Source organism: Acanthisitta chloris, unplaced genomic scaffold, assembly GCF_000695815.1.
Source record: "Acanthisitta chloris isolate BGI_N310 unplaced genomic scaffold, ASM69581v1 scaffold21625, whole genome shotgun sequence".
Classification (NCBI taxonomy): domain Eukaryota; kingdom Metazoa; phylum Chordata; class Aves; order Passeriformes; family Acanthisittidae; genus Acanthisitta; species Acanthisitta chloris.
The window spans coordinates 1-16,920 of record NW_008676112.1 but is presented as its reverse complement, the minus strand read 5'-3'; the positions used below and the strand labels follow the sequence as shown (position 1 = coordinate 16,920).

General features: G+C 42.6%; 1 protein-coding gene across 1 annotated transcript; it reads right to left on the bottom strand.

The window, feature by feature from the left end:
* Window positions 1–514: 514 nt before the first annotated feature.
* Window positions 515–6,234, bottom strand: UGT8 (UDP glycosyltransferase 8; the record flags this gene model as incomplete). Its single annotated transcript, XM_009075995.1, has 4 exons — window positions 515–1,731; window positions 2,983–3,202; window positions 4,447–4,523; window positions 6,064–6,234. Coding segments are annotated over 4 exons (832 nt in total), but the record flags the coding sequence as incomplete, so codon positions are not given.
* Window positions 6,235–16,920: the final 10,686 nt, after the last annotated feature.

Genomic DNA, 16,920 nt, shown 5'->3' with positions numbered 1-16,920 from the left:
GGCAGCAATGATTCCGCACGCCCGGCGTCCCACCCTCGGTGCACACACCACCGCCAGCGTCCCGTGTCGGCGACAATGATTGAAGGAGATTGTTGCAGCGAGGGGGGGAGAAGACACCACCACCTCCACAAACCATGGGTGGTCAGGCTTCACCCCAGGTGTCCTGCCAGCCCCGGGCAGGACGGCTGGTCACCCGCCCGGACAGCGCGGAACTCGTATTGGCAACTATGTGGAACATGGATTGCGTGGCCCAGACTAATAGAAGGTAATATTTGTTTTCCAGGTACAACCATTGAAAGAGAACATCTACAACATTGCGATTTAGAAAGAACTTCAGGAGAATTAACAGGAAAGACATTCAACTCTGGAGGGGTGCAGGGTGTTTGCTGTTTGCTGGGGTTTGTTCTTTTGAAACCAACCCCAAGGAGTGGTTCGATTCTGCACAGCTCTGGGCCATTACAAAACCTTCTGCACTAAGCACAGGGCTAGATTTTCTCAGGCTTTTGTCCTTTTGTGTTGTTGTTTCACTTGGTTTGCTTAATTATGCAAATCTACTTCCCACACAGCCATATTTTGAACTGAAATAGAACTCCCTAATATTTTTGTGGCATAAATTATATACGCAGAAAAAGACAACAAAATTTTGCCTAAGTTAAAATCAGGACATTCTGCAGTCTTGCTCAAGACCCTTTTCTCCAAAGTACTGGTAGCGAGCAGAAGAGTCATGCAGCTTATCAGCAGAACAAGTACATATTTTTGCCATTTTTCTTCAGTGCTCATTAAGAGTATTTCTTTTTTTTTTTAATGTCTGTGTTCAGTTCACAGCTTGCTTTTTCTTGCATAAAGACTGGGCAAAATAACTTGTGTTTTAGACAGCATTCTGACACAACATGTTGAACCTTCCACAAAAGGGAACACAGAGCTAGCACTAAAGTTCTCTCAGCTAAAAGGATGGGGATATTAAAATAACAATAAAAAAATAAAAGGAGAACACCTCTGCAAATAAAAAGAAACCTCTCCTCGTTTGGGACACACACATTGAGCTTGGAAAAACTGAAAAGTCATAAATACGGTCATTGTATAGAACTTTAGAGAATTAAGGCTTCTAAAATCTTCAGTGCCAAAATAACCTCTCTGCATCAGTATTAAGAATAAAATATTTTCCATTTTAGGTTGTGCTTGCTTTGCTGTTGCTTTTTTTTTTAAAGACTTCTCTTAGTTCCGTAGAATTTTGTCACATAATATTACATACTGAAGGGGAGTGTTAGAACTGCTTATTGAGGTTTTAAGTAGTTGTTAGACTAAGTTACAGCGATAAAATTCGATTACTGATCTGATTCATTACTACTTTACAAGGGGTGGTTGGCTCATTTCACCTTTTTTTCATGCTTAATGTGGCCATTTCTTCTATACTTGCCATTGGGGATCCCATTCTGGTAGTGTCCATTAACAGCGCTATGCTTGTCATTTGACCAGAGCTGCTTGCTCTGTTTGCAGAGGAATTTTGTTATCCTGGCCAAAAGGTAATAAAGTAAGGCAGCACCCACTAGTACAACAAAGGCAATATCCAGTAAGAAATACTGAAAGAAAGAGATGCTGTAAACAGCGGCACGTAGATGTTGGGCTCCGTTGTGGCGGAGGATGTAGTTAATCCAGTACACAGTCCGGTTAACGGGATGACCAGGCTGGTCTTTGTGAATCTCAGACAGCCTCTGGGCCCGCTGCCGGTAGCTGGGGGGAGAAAAAAAAAAGAGGGAAGAAAGGGCAGATTATCATGTTATACTCTTGTGCAATTGAATTACTAGAGAAACTCAGAAGGAGAAACTTGGTTTTCATTTCGCAATAAACTATTTCCGTTTGAGTCCAGAGTTTCACCCAAAACCTTTCGTTTTCACCCCAGCAACTGACCACGGCAAATTCCTCCTCTCTTCCCTCACTGCAGCTGCAGGGTCGACAGGTTATTTACACAAGACTTGCCTTTACACTAAGGGTAATTGCACAAGGGAAAGGTGATGCAACTGATGTTATCGAGGTTTCTCTACTGACAGACATCCCCCCTCGCTGTGGCTCTGCCACTCAGCTCTGCACAGGATTCTGCTTCCCCAGGGCAAGCACTGCTTGAAGACTTTGCTCCCATGAAACCAAGAGGCATCAGCAGCACCATGCTCCAAAGCTGGGGTTAGCCCCACACAATATATTGCCAGCTAACACCTCATTGTTTTTAATCCGGAGATGGTCTGAGGAGCAAAGGTGTGTAAAACAGGTCAGAACAAAGCTGGGAAGTGACTGGTTTTGCACTTGAATATCCCTGAGAAAACTGGTTTGCCGGAATTAGGAAGAGTTATGAAAGCCAGTTCAGGGGCTTCTATTTATTCCACATGAGTAACAAAAATATATTTTAAAAACCAGACTGGAGTCCTCATATCCATAATAATTTGTTAGAATATTGTCACTGCAACAAACACAAATTACATTCCTGGACTTTAAATAATTATTACTACCTAGAACAGGAAAATATTATAATTTTGGGTTTTTTTAATCAAATCGTGGGACTTGGAGCCACTCTTTTTTAATATCTCCATATTTGAAACTACAACTCAAATCATGTATGTGTATCTTGCTCCAGGCCCCTTGGGCAGCACAACAGTCAGACTGCTAATATGGAATAATCAAGGGAGACACAGAGGGACCTTGGTCTGAAACCAAGAATAAGTCAGGACAGGTTTGTTTCCATAACCCCTCTGCTCTCCACATGGCAACTGCCACAAAGAGCAAGTGACACAGTTGAGTTTTGGTCCTGAGCAACAAACCCAGCACCTACACAGAAACCACAGCCCTTGGGTAATCTTGGAAAATGGGACAAACACCCACAGACTTGCCCCAACTGTACACACAGATAAATCCCAACAGGCAGTATTTTTCCACTGCACACAAGCTCTGTACGGCCACATTCAACCCATAAACAACCACTCAATTCCATACCTGGGATCATTAATAACTTTTACTAGGGCTTCATGCAGTTGACTCTCAGTCATGGTCTTCCAGTTGAGCAGTATTCCCATGCCTTTGGCCTGCACACGAGTCATGGTATCATAATGGTCTCCAAAAAGAGGAATCCCCACCACAGGGACCCCATGGTACATGGTTTCAAAAATGCTGTTCAAACCTCCATGGCTAAGGAAAGCTTTAATGTTAGAGTGACCTGGAAACAGAAGGTTAAAAAATGCATTGATATCTCCTTAATAAAAAGTTACTGAAGCACCTGGGTACAAGACATTTGTCACTGTGTTTCTATGGCTGCAACTCAGGCAGTAATAATGCAACTTATTCTCAAATTGTCCCTTAATCCACTCTACTGAAACTCCTCATGCGTTAAGTGATTTCCTTATACTCTAAGAGAGGGAACAGCCAAAGCAAAGAAAATTCGCGTGTATGAGTGGTGCGAAATGATTAACGGAGTAGTTAATATGCATTGCTTCCTCCTGAGTAGCTGCAGGTGGTGACTACAGCAGGTTTAGCAGTACAAATGAGCGAGGGAGAGCACGTTTTTGTGTGAAATACAAGTTATTTAATGACAGGACAACTGATGTTACACTCTCTCCAAAGCTTCACATGCCTTACTTCGGGCTAGCAAGATCTGACAATCACGATAACAACCTCCTGTAATGGAAACATCAGACTGCCTCAGAGCAATTCCGTAACCAAAACAAACCTGCCCCTTTAGAAGTCATTTGCCTAATCACTGCGTTAGGATAAATACTGCAGCTCACACATACACATACTGATGCTTAATTAATTCATCAGTGCCTACTGGAGCTGTTTAGGGAGCACACAAACATCCAGGTATCCCAGAGACAGACAGAATATTCCATGGCCCCTCAGATCTGCAAAGGACTCAGCTACCCTTCGACAGGGAAGGGAGGGGATAATCAAACATCAAGTTTCATCTCTGCACCTGAGAACGTGGAGCATCTCAGGTTAGTGTAACAGAAAGGGTATTGTCAGCTTGCAACATGTGCCTGAGCTGGGTTAGAGCTTTCTTGGACTAAAACAGGTGTACAACAGGATTCACAGGCCCCCAAGGTTTGTTTTGATGCAGTGTGAACCAATTCTGTACGCTCAGCTTTAAGACTGTGCCCTGAAGAGGCCAGTCAACACCAGACCATGTTTTTTCCCATTTATCAGGCCAAATAGTCTTTGGACTATGTCCTTCCACCCTACTAACTTAAGGAAAGAAATGAAATTACTATCAGGGAAAGACAATTAACATCAGAAAAGTGCTTGATTTTAACATCTTCAAATCCTAATTCTATATTCTTGCTCGATGCTTGCCATGGCAGAAGTCACCCTGACTTTATAATAACTGCTAATCCAGCAGAATGTTTTTAGAAGAGCAAACTGAACTCCAGTGAGAAGCAGCAATATATGATGAGAACAGATACTCACCAAGGAGGTCATTTTGTGGTAGCCATTCTATAAGCTTCGTATTGTTGCCTAAATTCCTTGGTTTGTTTCCTGAAAACCTGTACCAATAAAATCAAATGGAAACATAGTTTAAAAAAACCCCAAAAAGCTACTAAAGGACAGAGCTATTTTGTGACAACACCGAACAACTTATAAATATCCTGGTTATTAGAGAGCATTAGAACTAGCTTCAAGAAATTCACCCACACATTCCCAACTAAGCAAGTCATCCATCCTTAGAACTGGCCTGTACATTCCACATGTTGAAAAAAGCCTACAGTATTTACACTAAGTCATAGAAAAGCAAATAAATTATGTTACTGGTTTGGGCTTTAACTAGGCCTCAAGTAATCAGAAGCATATAAAGAACTACAAAGGGCTCCCTTATCCAAAAGCCATTCAGCAGATCACAGATTGCAGATAACAAAAACAGAACAAAAAAAGCATTAAGGAAACAGTAGCAAAAAAAAAAAAAAAGTTAAATTTCAACAGAAGGCTTCAACTGAAATTGTTGAGTTTGCACTAAAATAGCTGCTCTCAAGAAAAATCTGTTAAAATTGATTTATTTACTATGAAAAGCAGGTAATTCCTGCAGAGAAATATTCCAGGGAAAACAGAATAAAAGGACAAACCAAAATAAAAGCACTAAAATCAATTGCGACTAACCATTAATTGGAAGCCAAGCAATATTGTGGGGTGACTAAAAAACCACAATGGCTCTACCCCAAAAAATCCTGACGTGATCTTTACTACAACTTCCACAGGTTCTGTGCCACTGCCTGAAGAACTTCCATTTTCCTGTTCATTAGTGGGGTTTATTACCTCAATTCCACACAGCAGTGAGGCCATTCCCTAAGAGATGGCAGGGAACAGGCTGCTAAGTAGACTGTTAATACAACTCTGACAGTGTGGCAGGGACAGCAGGCATGAACTTTAAGACACTGACTATGTGGAATCCAATGGCTCACATGAACTCCTCCAAACTATACTGCAAAGTGATGCTCCACATGAAGCAGAGCTACCTAAGCAGTTTCAGGGTTTTTACAGTGAGTTGAGAGTGCCACTCAAGATGTTTTTAGAGGCTGAGAAAGCTTATTACTGATTTTGACTTCTGCAGATTTTTCTTCTTCCAGTTTCTAAAAGGAAAAAAACCCAAGTGAGAAAAGCAATAATGGAAGTCTATGTTTACAGGCAAAAGAGAACAAGTGGCCTAAAAAAGCGAGGGGAAAAAAGAAAAAAAGCTAGGATTTAATCAGCAGTATTCATTCTAGCCCCCTAGGGTGGCTTCTTTATCAGAAGTGATGACAGTATGTTACAGATGCTATAACCTCAGACTCTTTTCACTGTCCCTAGTCCTTCCAAGGATATAAACTTAACATAGGAGTATAAATAACCCATGCCTTATTCTGCCACAAAATCACTGCTCCTCCTTGTTGCCAGGGGATTTCAACACTTCCACAAGGAGTGTTTTTCAAGAGATAGGTCCTCTGTGCCACCCATGTGGTCTCAATTCCAGCTTCTGCAGCTCCAGCTCCAGATGGTACCACAGGAAACCAGCATGCTCCAAAGCACCCTGAGGAGCTCCATCCTTGCACTTACCTCCAAATAACCCTCTGGGGCAGTCTTGCCAGAGCCTTTGCCAACTTATTAGCAATGTCTTCTGACAGGTACTTCACTCCAGCTCCAAATGAGACGAGGACAAAGCCGTTTTCATTAGCACCATTCACCCACGTCTGGAGATCCTGTGGAAGGGAGAGTTGACACTGAGCACTGTAGCAGCAAAGGTAAACCACAGAAACATGAAATAAATATGGCTTAGGAAGAACAGTTCTGGATCCTGTTGATACTTCACAAGCCAAGTTTCAGAAATCACAGACACTCTAGAAATGACCAAGAACAATCACTCTGATTCAGAACCCATGGCACAGGCCATGAACAGCAAAACCCTTCCATGCTGGTTTAAGCTTCCGTATTAACCACCAGTGACTTAACACAATTTGTCCCTTCTTAACTGAGCAGTTGACACACATTCACAAGTTAACACATTGCATTTTAACTTAGCAAAACATAAATAGATCCATCTTGTAGCACCAAGAACAATCACTCTGATTCAGAACCCATGGCACAGGCCATGAACAGCAAAACCCTTCCATGCTGGTTTAAGCTTCCGTATTAACCACCAGTGACTTAACACAATTTGTCCCTTCTTAACTGAGCAGTTGACACACATTCACAAGTTAACACATTGCATTTTAACTTAGCAAAACATAAATAGATCCATCTTGTAGCACCAGCCTGAGAGCACAGGAAAGTTGAGTGAATGAAGCCTGGGACTGCGCTGTCTGATTTCCAGGCTTGAACAAAGTGAGAGTACTTCAAAAGCCTTGTTGTGCTTTCCTCTATACAAAAATAATAAACACGAATTGAAAGCAGCCAGAGCTCCCAAAAATGCCTTCAGTTTCCACTGCTCCAGTATCTGAAGGAGTAAGGAAAATGTACCCTTTCCTTTTCAAAGCAGATTTAAATTCCGTTTTTTTTCCAATGCAGCTGTTGGTACTGGGAACTAAAACACCCTACCACTGACATGGATATATATCACTTGGATGGAGAATATCTTCTGTTCCTCAGGATATGGTTTCATTCTGGTCTCATCAAGTTGAAGCACAAGCCTGCTCAACACCAGTACAGCAATAGGAAATGGGCAAAAAGAAAATTAAGAGCCCTGTTCACAATGTGCCTCCTTGTCCTGGTAATAAATAGCAGGGCAGACAGTCATGGGGTAATCAAGCACAAAACCTGCCACAAAAACCAGCACATCACACTGGAGTCCTACACTGCTCTGCTATGCAGTGAAAAAGATTTCCATTTTCTCTAGAATCCACACTTCATCCTTTTCCAGTGCACTCTCTTTTTTTAATTCATGCGAAGGGAGAGGGAGATGGGAAAGGAGGGGAAGTGGCTGTGACCTGCCTCAAAGCTGAATCATTTATTAGGGGCTGAACTTCTGACACAAGTTTCCAAGTGGTGTTCTGATTTATTTAAAGCTTGTCCTTGAATCTTACTGAAGGACCTAAGGCATGCTGCAAATGTCATTGTATTATAGTCACTTTAGTGTTTCCACTAGCTACATCTTGAACTATTTCCTATCAGTTGTTTAAAGCTAAAAAGAAAATAACCTTTTGTGGGCTCTGGGACAAACTATTCTGAAAAGCCCAGTATTCACAGGTCCTGGCCTTCACAGAGCACTCACCCAGTCTGACACCTGCTGGAGGGGCAGGTGGAGGTTTCTGGACATCTGGAGGTTTCTGGAGTGTTTTCTTGATGACACCTCTATGACATCAATGCTCAAGAAGCCAGTAAGAGGAGACACTTGGCTGGACCTCATACACACACACAAGGAAGAACTTGTGTAGGATGCAAAGGTCAAGGCAGCCTTGGCTGCAGTGACCAGGAGAGGGAGGAGTTCAGGATACTGAGACAGCATGGAAGACAACATAAGCATCTCCTGGACTTGAGGAGACCTCTGGCCTCTTCAGAGACCTGCTTGCAGGAAGTCTATCGGATATAGGCCTAGAGGTTCAGGAGGACTGGTTGATACTCAGGCATCACCTTCTCCAAGATCAAGCATGGTGCATGATGATGAGCAGGAAGTTAAGTGAAGGTAGTAGGAAAGTAAACACGAGACTCCTGACAAGACTCAGATGTAAAACAAAGCATAAATGAGGCAGAAACAGGGATGTGTGGAACATACAGGCACTGCCTGAGCTTGCAGTGATGGGGTTTGGAAAACCAAAGCTGAATGGAACAAGGAACATAGTGTCAAAAAATAAGGAAAAGGTCAAGGTACTTCCTGCTTTCTTCATCTCAGCCTTTACTGGTAAGTTGACCTTTGGCAATCCCATGCCCCTCAGACCAGAGAGAAAGTCTAGAACAAGGAAGACCTCAATGAAAGACCTGGCTAGGCTACCTGTAAATGAATTGGACATACACAAATATGTGGGACCTGACAGGATGCACCCAGAAATGCCAGTAGGTGTCTGCAAGCTGGGGTGGGGTTGGGGGAAAAGGGAAAAAAAGCGTGTCACTTGTGTTTTCATGGAGGAGGATCTACTCAGACTCAACTCCATCCCCAGAAGGTGATGGAGCAAATAATCCTGGAGGTCATATACAAACATATTAAGGACAACACGAATGAAGCAGTCAGCAAGAATTTATGGAGGAAAATATCCGCTTGATCAACCTGATGGCCTTCTACAGTGAGAACCAGCTGAGGGAACAAGGAGAGCAGTGGATTCACCTTGGCCTGAGGAAGGCTTCCAGTACTGCCTCCCATCACAGCCACACAGACCAAGGAGGTTCCAGTTACACAAATGGACAGCAAGGTGGGACTGAAAACTGGCTGAAGTGCAGGGCCCAAACAGTTGTAATCATCTCCACGAAGTCCAGCTGGAGGCATGTTTGTGCTTTAACAGGGACAAAAGACAGGGCACATGGCACTACTGCTCAAATGATTCTCATTCAGCATCAGGAGGTCCTATCTGTGACTTGGTCAGACACATGGTTTCTGCTGCTAGAGATGAGCCTGTTCTAGCTGAGGAACAGCTCCCAAGGCTATTCTCCACTGTGCTTAATTACAAATTCTGTGAGACTTGACAACTCTGTGTCCACATAGTAAGAATTATACATTATTATGTAAACATAGAAGAGATATAAAATAGTCCCTTATAATGGAATTTCTAAAATAGCATTAAAAAATTCTCATGTATAAGAACAAATAACTATTCAGTACTTCAAATTTTATGTAGAGGGGAAAACAATCAGTCACCCTACAAACAGGCTTTTGCATTTTAATCTTGTGCAACAGCACAGCAACCTGCTGTGTGCTATAATTGTGCTATTATGGCTGGTTTCATAGTCAAACCTTTGTAATCCTTCCCTTTGAAGGTAATCCCACTGCTTCAGTGGAACCTAACAGGTACAAAGGTGAACTTAAAGTCTGACAGGCAAGATCCTGTCATCAGGCTCAGAAGATGGGATTTGCTTCCCCTATTAAATGGGATTACATAAAAAAAAAATAAATGGAATACCAAATGGTTTATTTTGCATACAGTGAACCTTATTATCCATACCAGAGCTGGATGATGCTTGGCCAAACCAAACCAGAAGCAAAGGAAGCCTGAGTTTGTCCTTGGAGTTTCTTTTAGAATGTGAAATTAGAAAGATTATAATTGATTCCTCACACAGGGTCAAAACTGCCTGTGCCAACCTTGGGAAGATCCAGGGAGTTTCAACTCAGCTTGTTATATTTTAACATCAACTGAAAGGTTCTTTTTTCAAAAAAAAAATATACTTATGCTCTACACTGTGCTGGCAGTAATAACAATTGCTTACCTGCCCCCTGATCTGCAGCCCCTTTCCAGCCTGCTTCCCCAGAGGGGTGCTGGACATCCCCACCGTGCATGGGCTGCAAAAAATCAACTACAGACTTGTCAACACAAGGGTTCTCCTTGCATACATCTGTGCAATTCCTGGCACAACACAGCCTAGATGAAATGGGATCACTAAGCATCACTAAAAATGCAGGAACTGGATAAAAATCAGGCAATGAAAAACAGGGAACTTACACTGCCTCCTTGTCGAGCTCCCCGAGTCGAGCTCCCCGAGTTCATGCCCTGGACAAGTCCATTATACTCAGGTTGCTTTAACTTCTGATAATTATTTCTCCTGACAGCTTTTTAGCACAAACTCTCTAAACTGGAGATCAAGTGAAACTGAATCCTAGTGAGTGGCGTTCACAGGTCTTTGGTTTCAAGATAGATCTGAATGTCCTGGTACAATTAGCTGGGCCATGGCACAAAGGCTCAGTATTTTCTTGTACTTTCCTTGTTCTTTGTGTAGTACACAAGGTGTAGCTGTGATACTCACAGCAGATAAAAAGCAAGCTGTGATCTTGGCACATGAAAGGGACTGAATACTTCAACAGCACCATGTCTATGGCTCAGTATGTCATTTAATTCCTGCCTATACATTCCTAGTGTTTATAAAACAGAAGCTTTGGGTGTTGCTCATAAAACCTGAATATTGGAACAGCACACACTGATGCCATAGGACAGTTCTGCTTCCCTATTCCAGCAGCCTTCAGTCACCTTCCTGCCTTTCCACTAATTAGAGCCATATTAGCCCAAACACCCCAAGCAGCAGCCACAATGAAACCACCACCCCAACACTGCCCTCTAAAAGCCTTCACAGACACCCAAGCTCATCCCCCATGAACTCACCCCTTTCTTGTCCTTAACTCCACTTACACTTTTGACCTCCAGCACATTCTGCCTTCCCGATCTAATTACACTCTGTATGAAAAGGCCCTGAGTCAGGATGAGTCATTAGAGCTGTCCTCATTAAAATCAGCCTTCTCTGTTTGGGCAGCACTTTCAGCTCCAGGCTCGCAGCAGAGGGACCTCCTCTTGCCCAGTTTAAAAGATGTTCAGGCTTACTGTAAACTCAGGGAGATTTTTAAACACAAGGAAAAGACAACCTTTGAGGTCTAACTTACAGAAAACATCTGGGGAGGGAGTTTATAACACGATGACCTGCACTGAGCCTTCCTCAAACTCTGCTTCAAACTTCAACCAATCACAGAATTGAGCAGGAAAATGTGCACTGCATTAAATGGTTCTCTCTTTCAATGACTAGAGCAGAACACCTAACCCTTTTTCTCCCCTAACTATAAGTATTTTCAGGTTTGCTTTTAGAAAGAAAAGCCCTTGCCTCAGTTACTTTAAGTCCCAGCTACACTACCAACTTGATGAACTCATCAGTGACTTAGAAATAGGGATCTGGCTTTCCCCTTCCAAACCAGGGATCAAACCTCAAGGAATTATAACCCCCAAACCCTGATGAACTTGAAAGCAAAACTTGGAATAAAATCTCTGAAAACATTTAGATCAGGCACTCATACAACTTGTCCCTGAAGCAGCATTAGAAAGGTCATGATTACTCTTTGCAGTTTCACACTGAAAATGAGCTAACATTAATGAAGCATTAAACTGGATACACAGGTGCATACTGGGATTTTCCAGGAATTTAAGCACAGCTGACAAGTCTGGCATTAGAGAGGTACTTGCAGAAGTAACCTGAGTCAGGGGCTGTTTTCTCCAGACTATCTGGACAGTCAGGGGAGAGGCTCATCCAGAGGACAACTCTGAGCACCTACACCTGGACAGATCACACCTCTCCTGACCAGGCACTTCCCACTTCCCACAGGAAAGACAGAAAACCTGCCAAGTGTACCACAGCACACATTCAGGTTCTGAACCGAACTGTGAGCCACATTTCCTAACCGAATGTTGGTGTTGATCCAGTTACAGCTTAATGTAAACTCACAATACAGTATCACCTAATACATGTATTAATTACCATTTTCACTCAAGTGATTAAAAATAATAAACAATGCATACTAAGGCATGAAAAACTTCAAGGACTCCCAGTGACAACCCTGTGCCCAACCCTGCCAGGCCTCTGCCTGTTCCCATGTAACTTCTGTGCAAATGCATGTTCTTTGAGAAAAATAGTAGAAGAGCCTGTGCTTGCACAGGGAGAAGAAGCACTTATTGATCTCTGCTGTACTATAGGCACGAGGGGGGAGGAATAAAAAAATAAACCCCATCTTCTGAGCATTCTGAGACAGGAATGCTATTGTGCCAGCCCCACTGTGTGAGCTTTGTTCTGCCTGAGCCTCCAATTAGCCATTCTTTGCAGGCTGTGCTGCTAAATGCACAGCTGTGACTGGGGAGTGAGGGCCCAGCTGGCAGTAACCAGTGGTGCCTAATACTGAGCTTTGTTTCAGATAAACAAAGTACACAAATACAAACATAACCGGGTTTAATAGCCGAAGCTTTCCCTGTTCAGCTGCTCGATTCAAATGTGGGATAGCACAAACGCCTGTTCTCTGAATATGGTTGCAAACCACCCTACCCCAAGGGAGAGCACAGGCATCTATGCAACCTCCCCTACAAAATGCTGCTTAGAGCAGACAAAACCAGATCTATTTCAAAATAAAGAAGCCACATTAAGCCATCTTTAGAAAGGAGATACTAATAAATAGAAAGGTACACAGACCATTTTGGTTAGTGTCTGTGCTTTTCTGGCATCTATTAAACAGTACCTCTCTCATGTGAAGTATTTAAGTTATTCATGAATACATTCTTATTTCAAATGTCACTAAATGTATCAGCACAAATGGTTAAAAGTCATTCAGATCCCATTATACAACCTTTATTGTCACAAAACAAAGAAGGTCATATCCTATAATCTAAAGGTTATTAAATGACCCATCAGCTTACAGCAAACCCAGAGGAACACCACCAGTTGAGGGCCAAGTAAGCTGTTCGTATTTACTTGCAATTCTCAGCCAGTTTATAACCAAACCCTAAAGGTTTTATTTGCTCTAAGGAGCAAAGGATGCAGGACACCACAGCAAGCCCCCAAGTGCAGGAGGCCGAGGAGGATGCCCCCCTGACTCCACACATCCAGCTGCTTCTGCTGGCTCAGCTGAGCGGCTCTGCATCGCCCGGTACCCATGTCACACTCTGAAGGTTATTTCCCTCTAACTACACTCCTGCCTTTTCAAAACCATGGCCACTAGGCAAAAGTGCTCATCTCATTCTATCAGGGCTTGTTCCTTTTAGTGTCATCCATCTCAATCGGTTCATTTTAGAGCAGACACGCTGCTCACAGTGACGACAAGATCCTCCCCACCCCACTAGTTCTCTCTGGATTAATAACAAGCTAATTGTTTTCTCTTCCCTGTGTTTAATTAATGAGATCTAAGATACAAAAAGTTAATATTCACACTACTTTTCATATTTTGTCATTCATATTAGTACAGAGTAAGATAACTCCAAAACTAGTACCTTGTCCTCACTGAAAAAAGCATGTTCAGTTTATGGCATCAGATTCAATTCCTCTGTTTTCTTGCTGCTTAAAGCCATGCTAACACTCTCAGTTGGGAAACTAAGATGTGAACTGCCAGACCTCTATCAGAACCCCAAGCACTACTAAAAGCACTGTCATCACGTATTAATCTAACAGTGCTGTTGATAAAGTGCTTCTTCAGTAATATCTGACAGATTCAGCCCTGCTGAAATACAGACTTTTTGCTTTCATGTTTCTCACTAATTAATTGGTGTACATACAGACCGGATATTTGGCTTAACAAAATACACAGGAGGATTAAAAAAAAATATGTCTTGAAAGCCTTATGAAGCTTTTCGTTGCCTAAATTACTACACTTTTTCATCCCTGACCTTAACTGCCTTTTCCCATTTAACATCCAACACCGACAGTGTGCTTAAGTCCATTTAATTTTAAAGAGGAATGAAATTCAGACTGAAAAACAGTCAGGAAATACGGTACCCCAAGCCTTTGTCTTTTCTCCTGTATCTTAGCCCTCTCTAGAGTTCCAGGAGTATCCAATGAAGCCTCTGAGAACACAGTCTACCCAGAACTAGAGGTCAACCAGAAAACTGCCACGCAAGTACTTCCCTGATGCAACGCTCTCCGTCAAAAATCCATTACTCACTGGACCTTTGGCAAGCACCCTGGGAAAGCAACCTTGCCTTTCAAATGAATGGAAGGAGTGGAAAATAAGGAGCTTGTCCTTCAAGAAAGGTTATTAAAACCACTGCATAGAGCAGCAGGTACAGCAGAGGTATCCTCAAATCCAGGGTTCAAATGAAAAGCCTTGTTGGTGCTACCCCTGAGGCAACATCCTGTTAAAAAATACCCAAAAAAGCACTTCCCTAGGCATGAAGCTCTGTTGTGGAACCCACAGGCATGCACAGAGAGGTGGATCATTATTAAATATAAAGGCAAACCAAGGTTTTACCAACCCTCCTACAGTTTCAGGAGTTCCATATGAAGTAAAAAACTCTACAACAGTTAAGAACAAGCAGTTGTAAGAAAGAAGACTATTTTTACTTACTCTGTCTACAGAACATTAGGTCAAGTTAAACTGCAGCAAATACAGTAAGAAGGTGAAAGAGAAGCTAAATTTAAATCCAGACCTCTGCATTACAGATACTGACCCATACCCCATCCATAAATCCATATTATAAACTACTTTAGGTGGGAAAGTTGGGTCTGTCCTTATTCTCATAAAACACCTTGCCTCTGTGGATGGTAGGAGATAGTTCTAACCTGGAAAACAGGAGCGCCACTCAATCAAACCACTGCATATGTTTGTTCCCATACCAAAGTAATGAATTAGAACATTTAAAACCAGAAAATGTGTTTATAGTAGCAGCTCATTAGCCTATTTGATTTATTTGTAAATGAATAAATATAATAACTTCTGTTGCTTTTAGCTTTCACCATCTGACCTATGCAACACCCAAGGTGTTCCTTGCCGTTTCCACTCCCAATACACACAGTTGTATGAACTCAAGAAGCAACCTCCTTGGACCAAGTAAACTTGCTTTTTGATGGACAGCCCAGGCTTGCTGAAGGTTTGGTGCTCCTTCATCACATCATGGGATGCCAGTTCTATGTTTGTCATGTGTACTTGGAGGACCTGCGTTCCTGATCAAGTTGCACCGGAGATATTTAACTGAGCTCCAAAATCAGCCCTGCATCCTTTTCCCTGTGTCTTACACTACGCAGGGAGATGCTGAGTCACGTTTCTTCCCAAAATTTACAATGCAGCACTACAGTAGGAGTAGACATGGTTCACCAACCCAATCCTACTGCAGTATCCAAGACTGGAGACTATGGTTTTATGACTGTGGGTGTCTAGAGAGCTCAGGCAACACTTACCTGTGCAGCAAAGCATCAATTGTTCGGGGGAAAAAACCTTTATTTAGAAATACACTTCAGAGCCAAAATACATGATCATACAATTCCATACAGAATTTACACAGTGCTGCATCAACCTTAAAACATGTATAGACTCCCCAGCTGCCAATCACAAGCATTTCAGAACAGCTCTACAATTGCTTCACATCACCAGAAATTTACTGTCCAAATAGCTCTATAAGAACTATTCCCCAGACTTAAAATGAATACTATAATGATGGCACTATGCCATGCACAAAAATCTACTGCTACAGCCTGCAAGAGCTTATAGACAGTGCCCTTGAATTTGAATGAAGGAGAAAAGTGATTTAAGGAATAAAACATCTCTTTAGTCTTCCACCTCGTTTTCAAGATAAATATCAGTATTGGCTAACACACACCTAGTAAACACACAACTGTCAGCAAGACTTTGGGGAAAAAACCCTCACTTTCAGTGAAGATATGTCAAAGCCACCAATTTGTTAGAGAGATTTAGGCCTATATAATAACATGATTAGATATGAGATCTACAGGGAGGAGTGAGGAAGTTTGTGTAATTACTATTTGTTGACAGCTGCAGCTCAAAGGACAGCTTCTTGCTCTGAAACGTGAACACCCTCCTCCATAACATACATTTAGTTTACTCATGGACTGAGTATTTCCCGAGGCAGCTGCTTGTAGCACTCCTCAGGTTCCTGCATCTTACCAGGGTGATTAACACCTAATACACATCCATCTAGTCACTAGATGTAAATGCCATAGCAGAGGTTTCCCTGTTGTTTCTTGAAATTGGTGTTCCTTTAAAAAACCAACTTGATTCAGATCCCACTGGAGAAGGGTAGTGAGGAAGAGGCAGAGGAGCATTGTACTCTCCTAATGGCCACTGACAGTTCTCTGGAGAACACTGCCGGGGAACACCATACACTTAATAGTCAGCAATGACCTTAAGGACTTGATAGTGTATAGTCACAGGCTCAAGCTCTGCCAGGAGAGGTTTAGGTTGGATATTAGGAAGAGATTTTTTACAGAGAGAGTGATCAGGCATTGGAATGAGCTGCCCAGGGAGGTGGTGGATTCACCATCCCTGGAGGTCTTCGAGATGAGACTGGATGTGGCACTTAGTGCCATGGTCTAGTTAAGGACAGTAGGGTTGGACTCCATGATCTCGGAGGTCTCTTCCAACCTGGCTGATTCTATAATTCTACAATTCAGCTTTTCATCTCTTCAAGCTCGCACTGTCCTCTATGCAATTCAACTCTTTTTGTAGTTAAGTACACAAATCCTGGACTCCATCCCCCAATGCACGTAAGATTTGATTCACTTACGGGCAACGGGTGCAGCCACATTAACCATCTCCTTGCCTTTTACAGATCAGTACACTTCTTATGCCAGGAGCACCTTCTAAACCCAGTTTAACCAGTGAAAACAGCACACTGGCTACCACAGACTACTAACTGTGTAGTGTCTATTGCCTATGCTGAGCTTCCCAAAGCAGCGATCAGCCCTCCCACCACGGCTGAGCAGAGTGCCACGAGTTATGCTCAGCTTCATCCCGCCGCAGCAGCGATCCGGAGAGGAGATGTGCCATCCTCAGGCACTGCAGGCTGACAGTCCCTGCGCACGGAG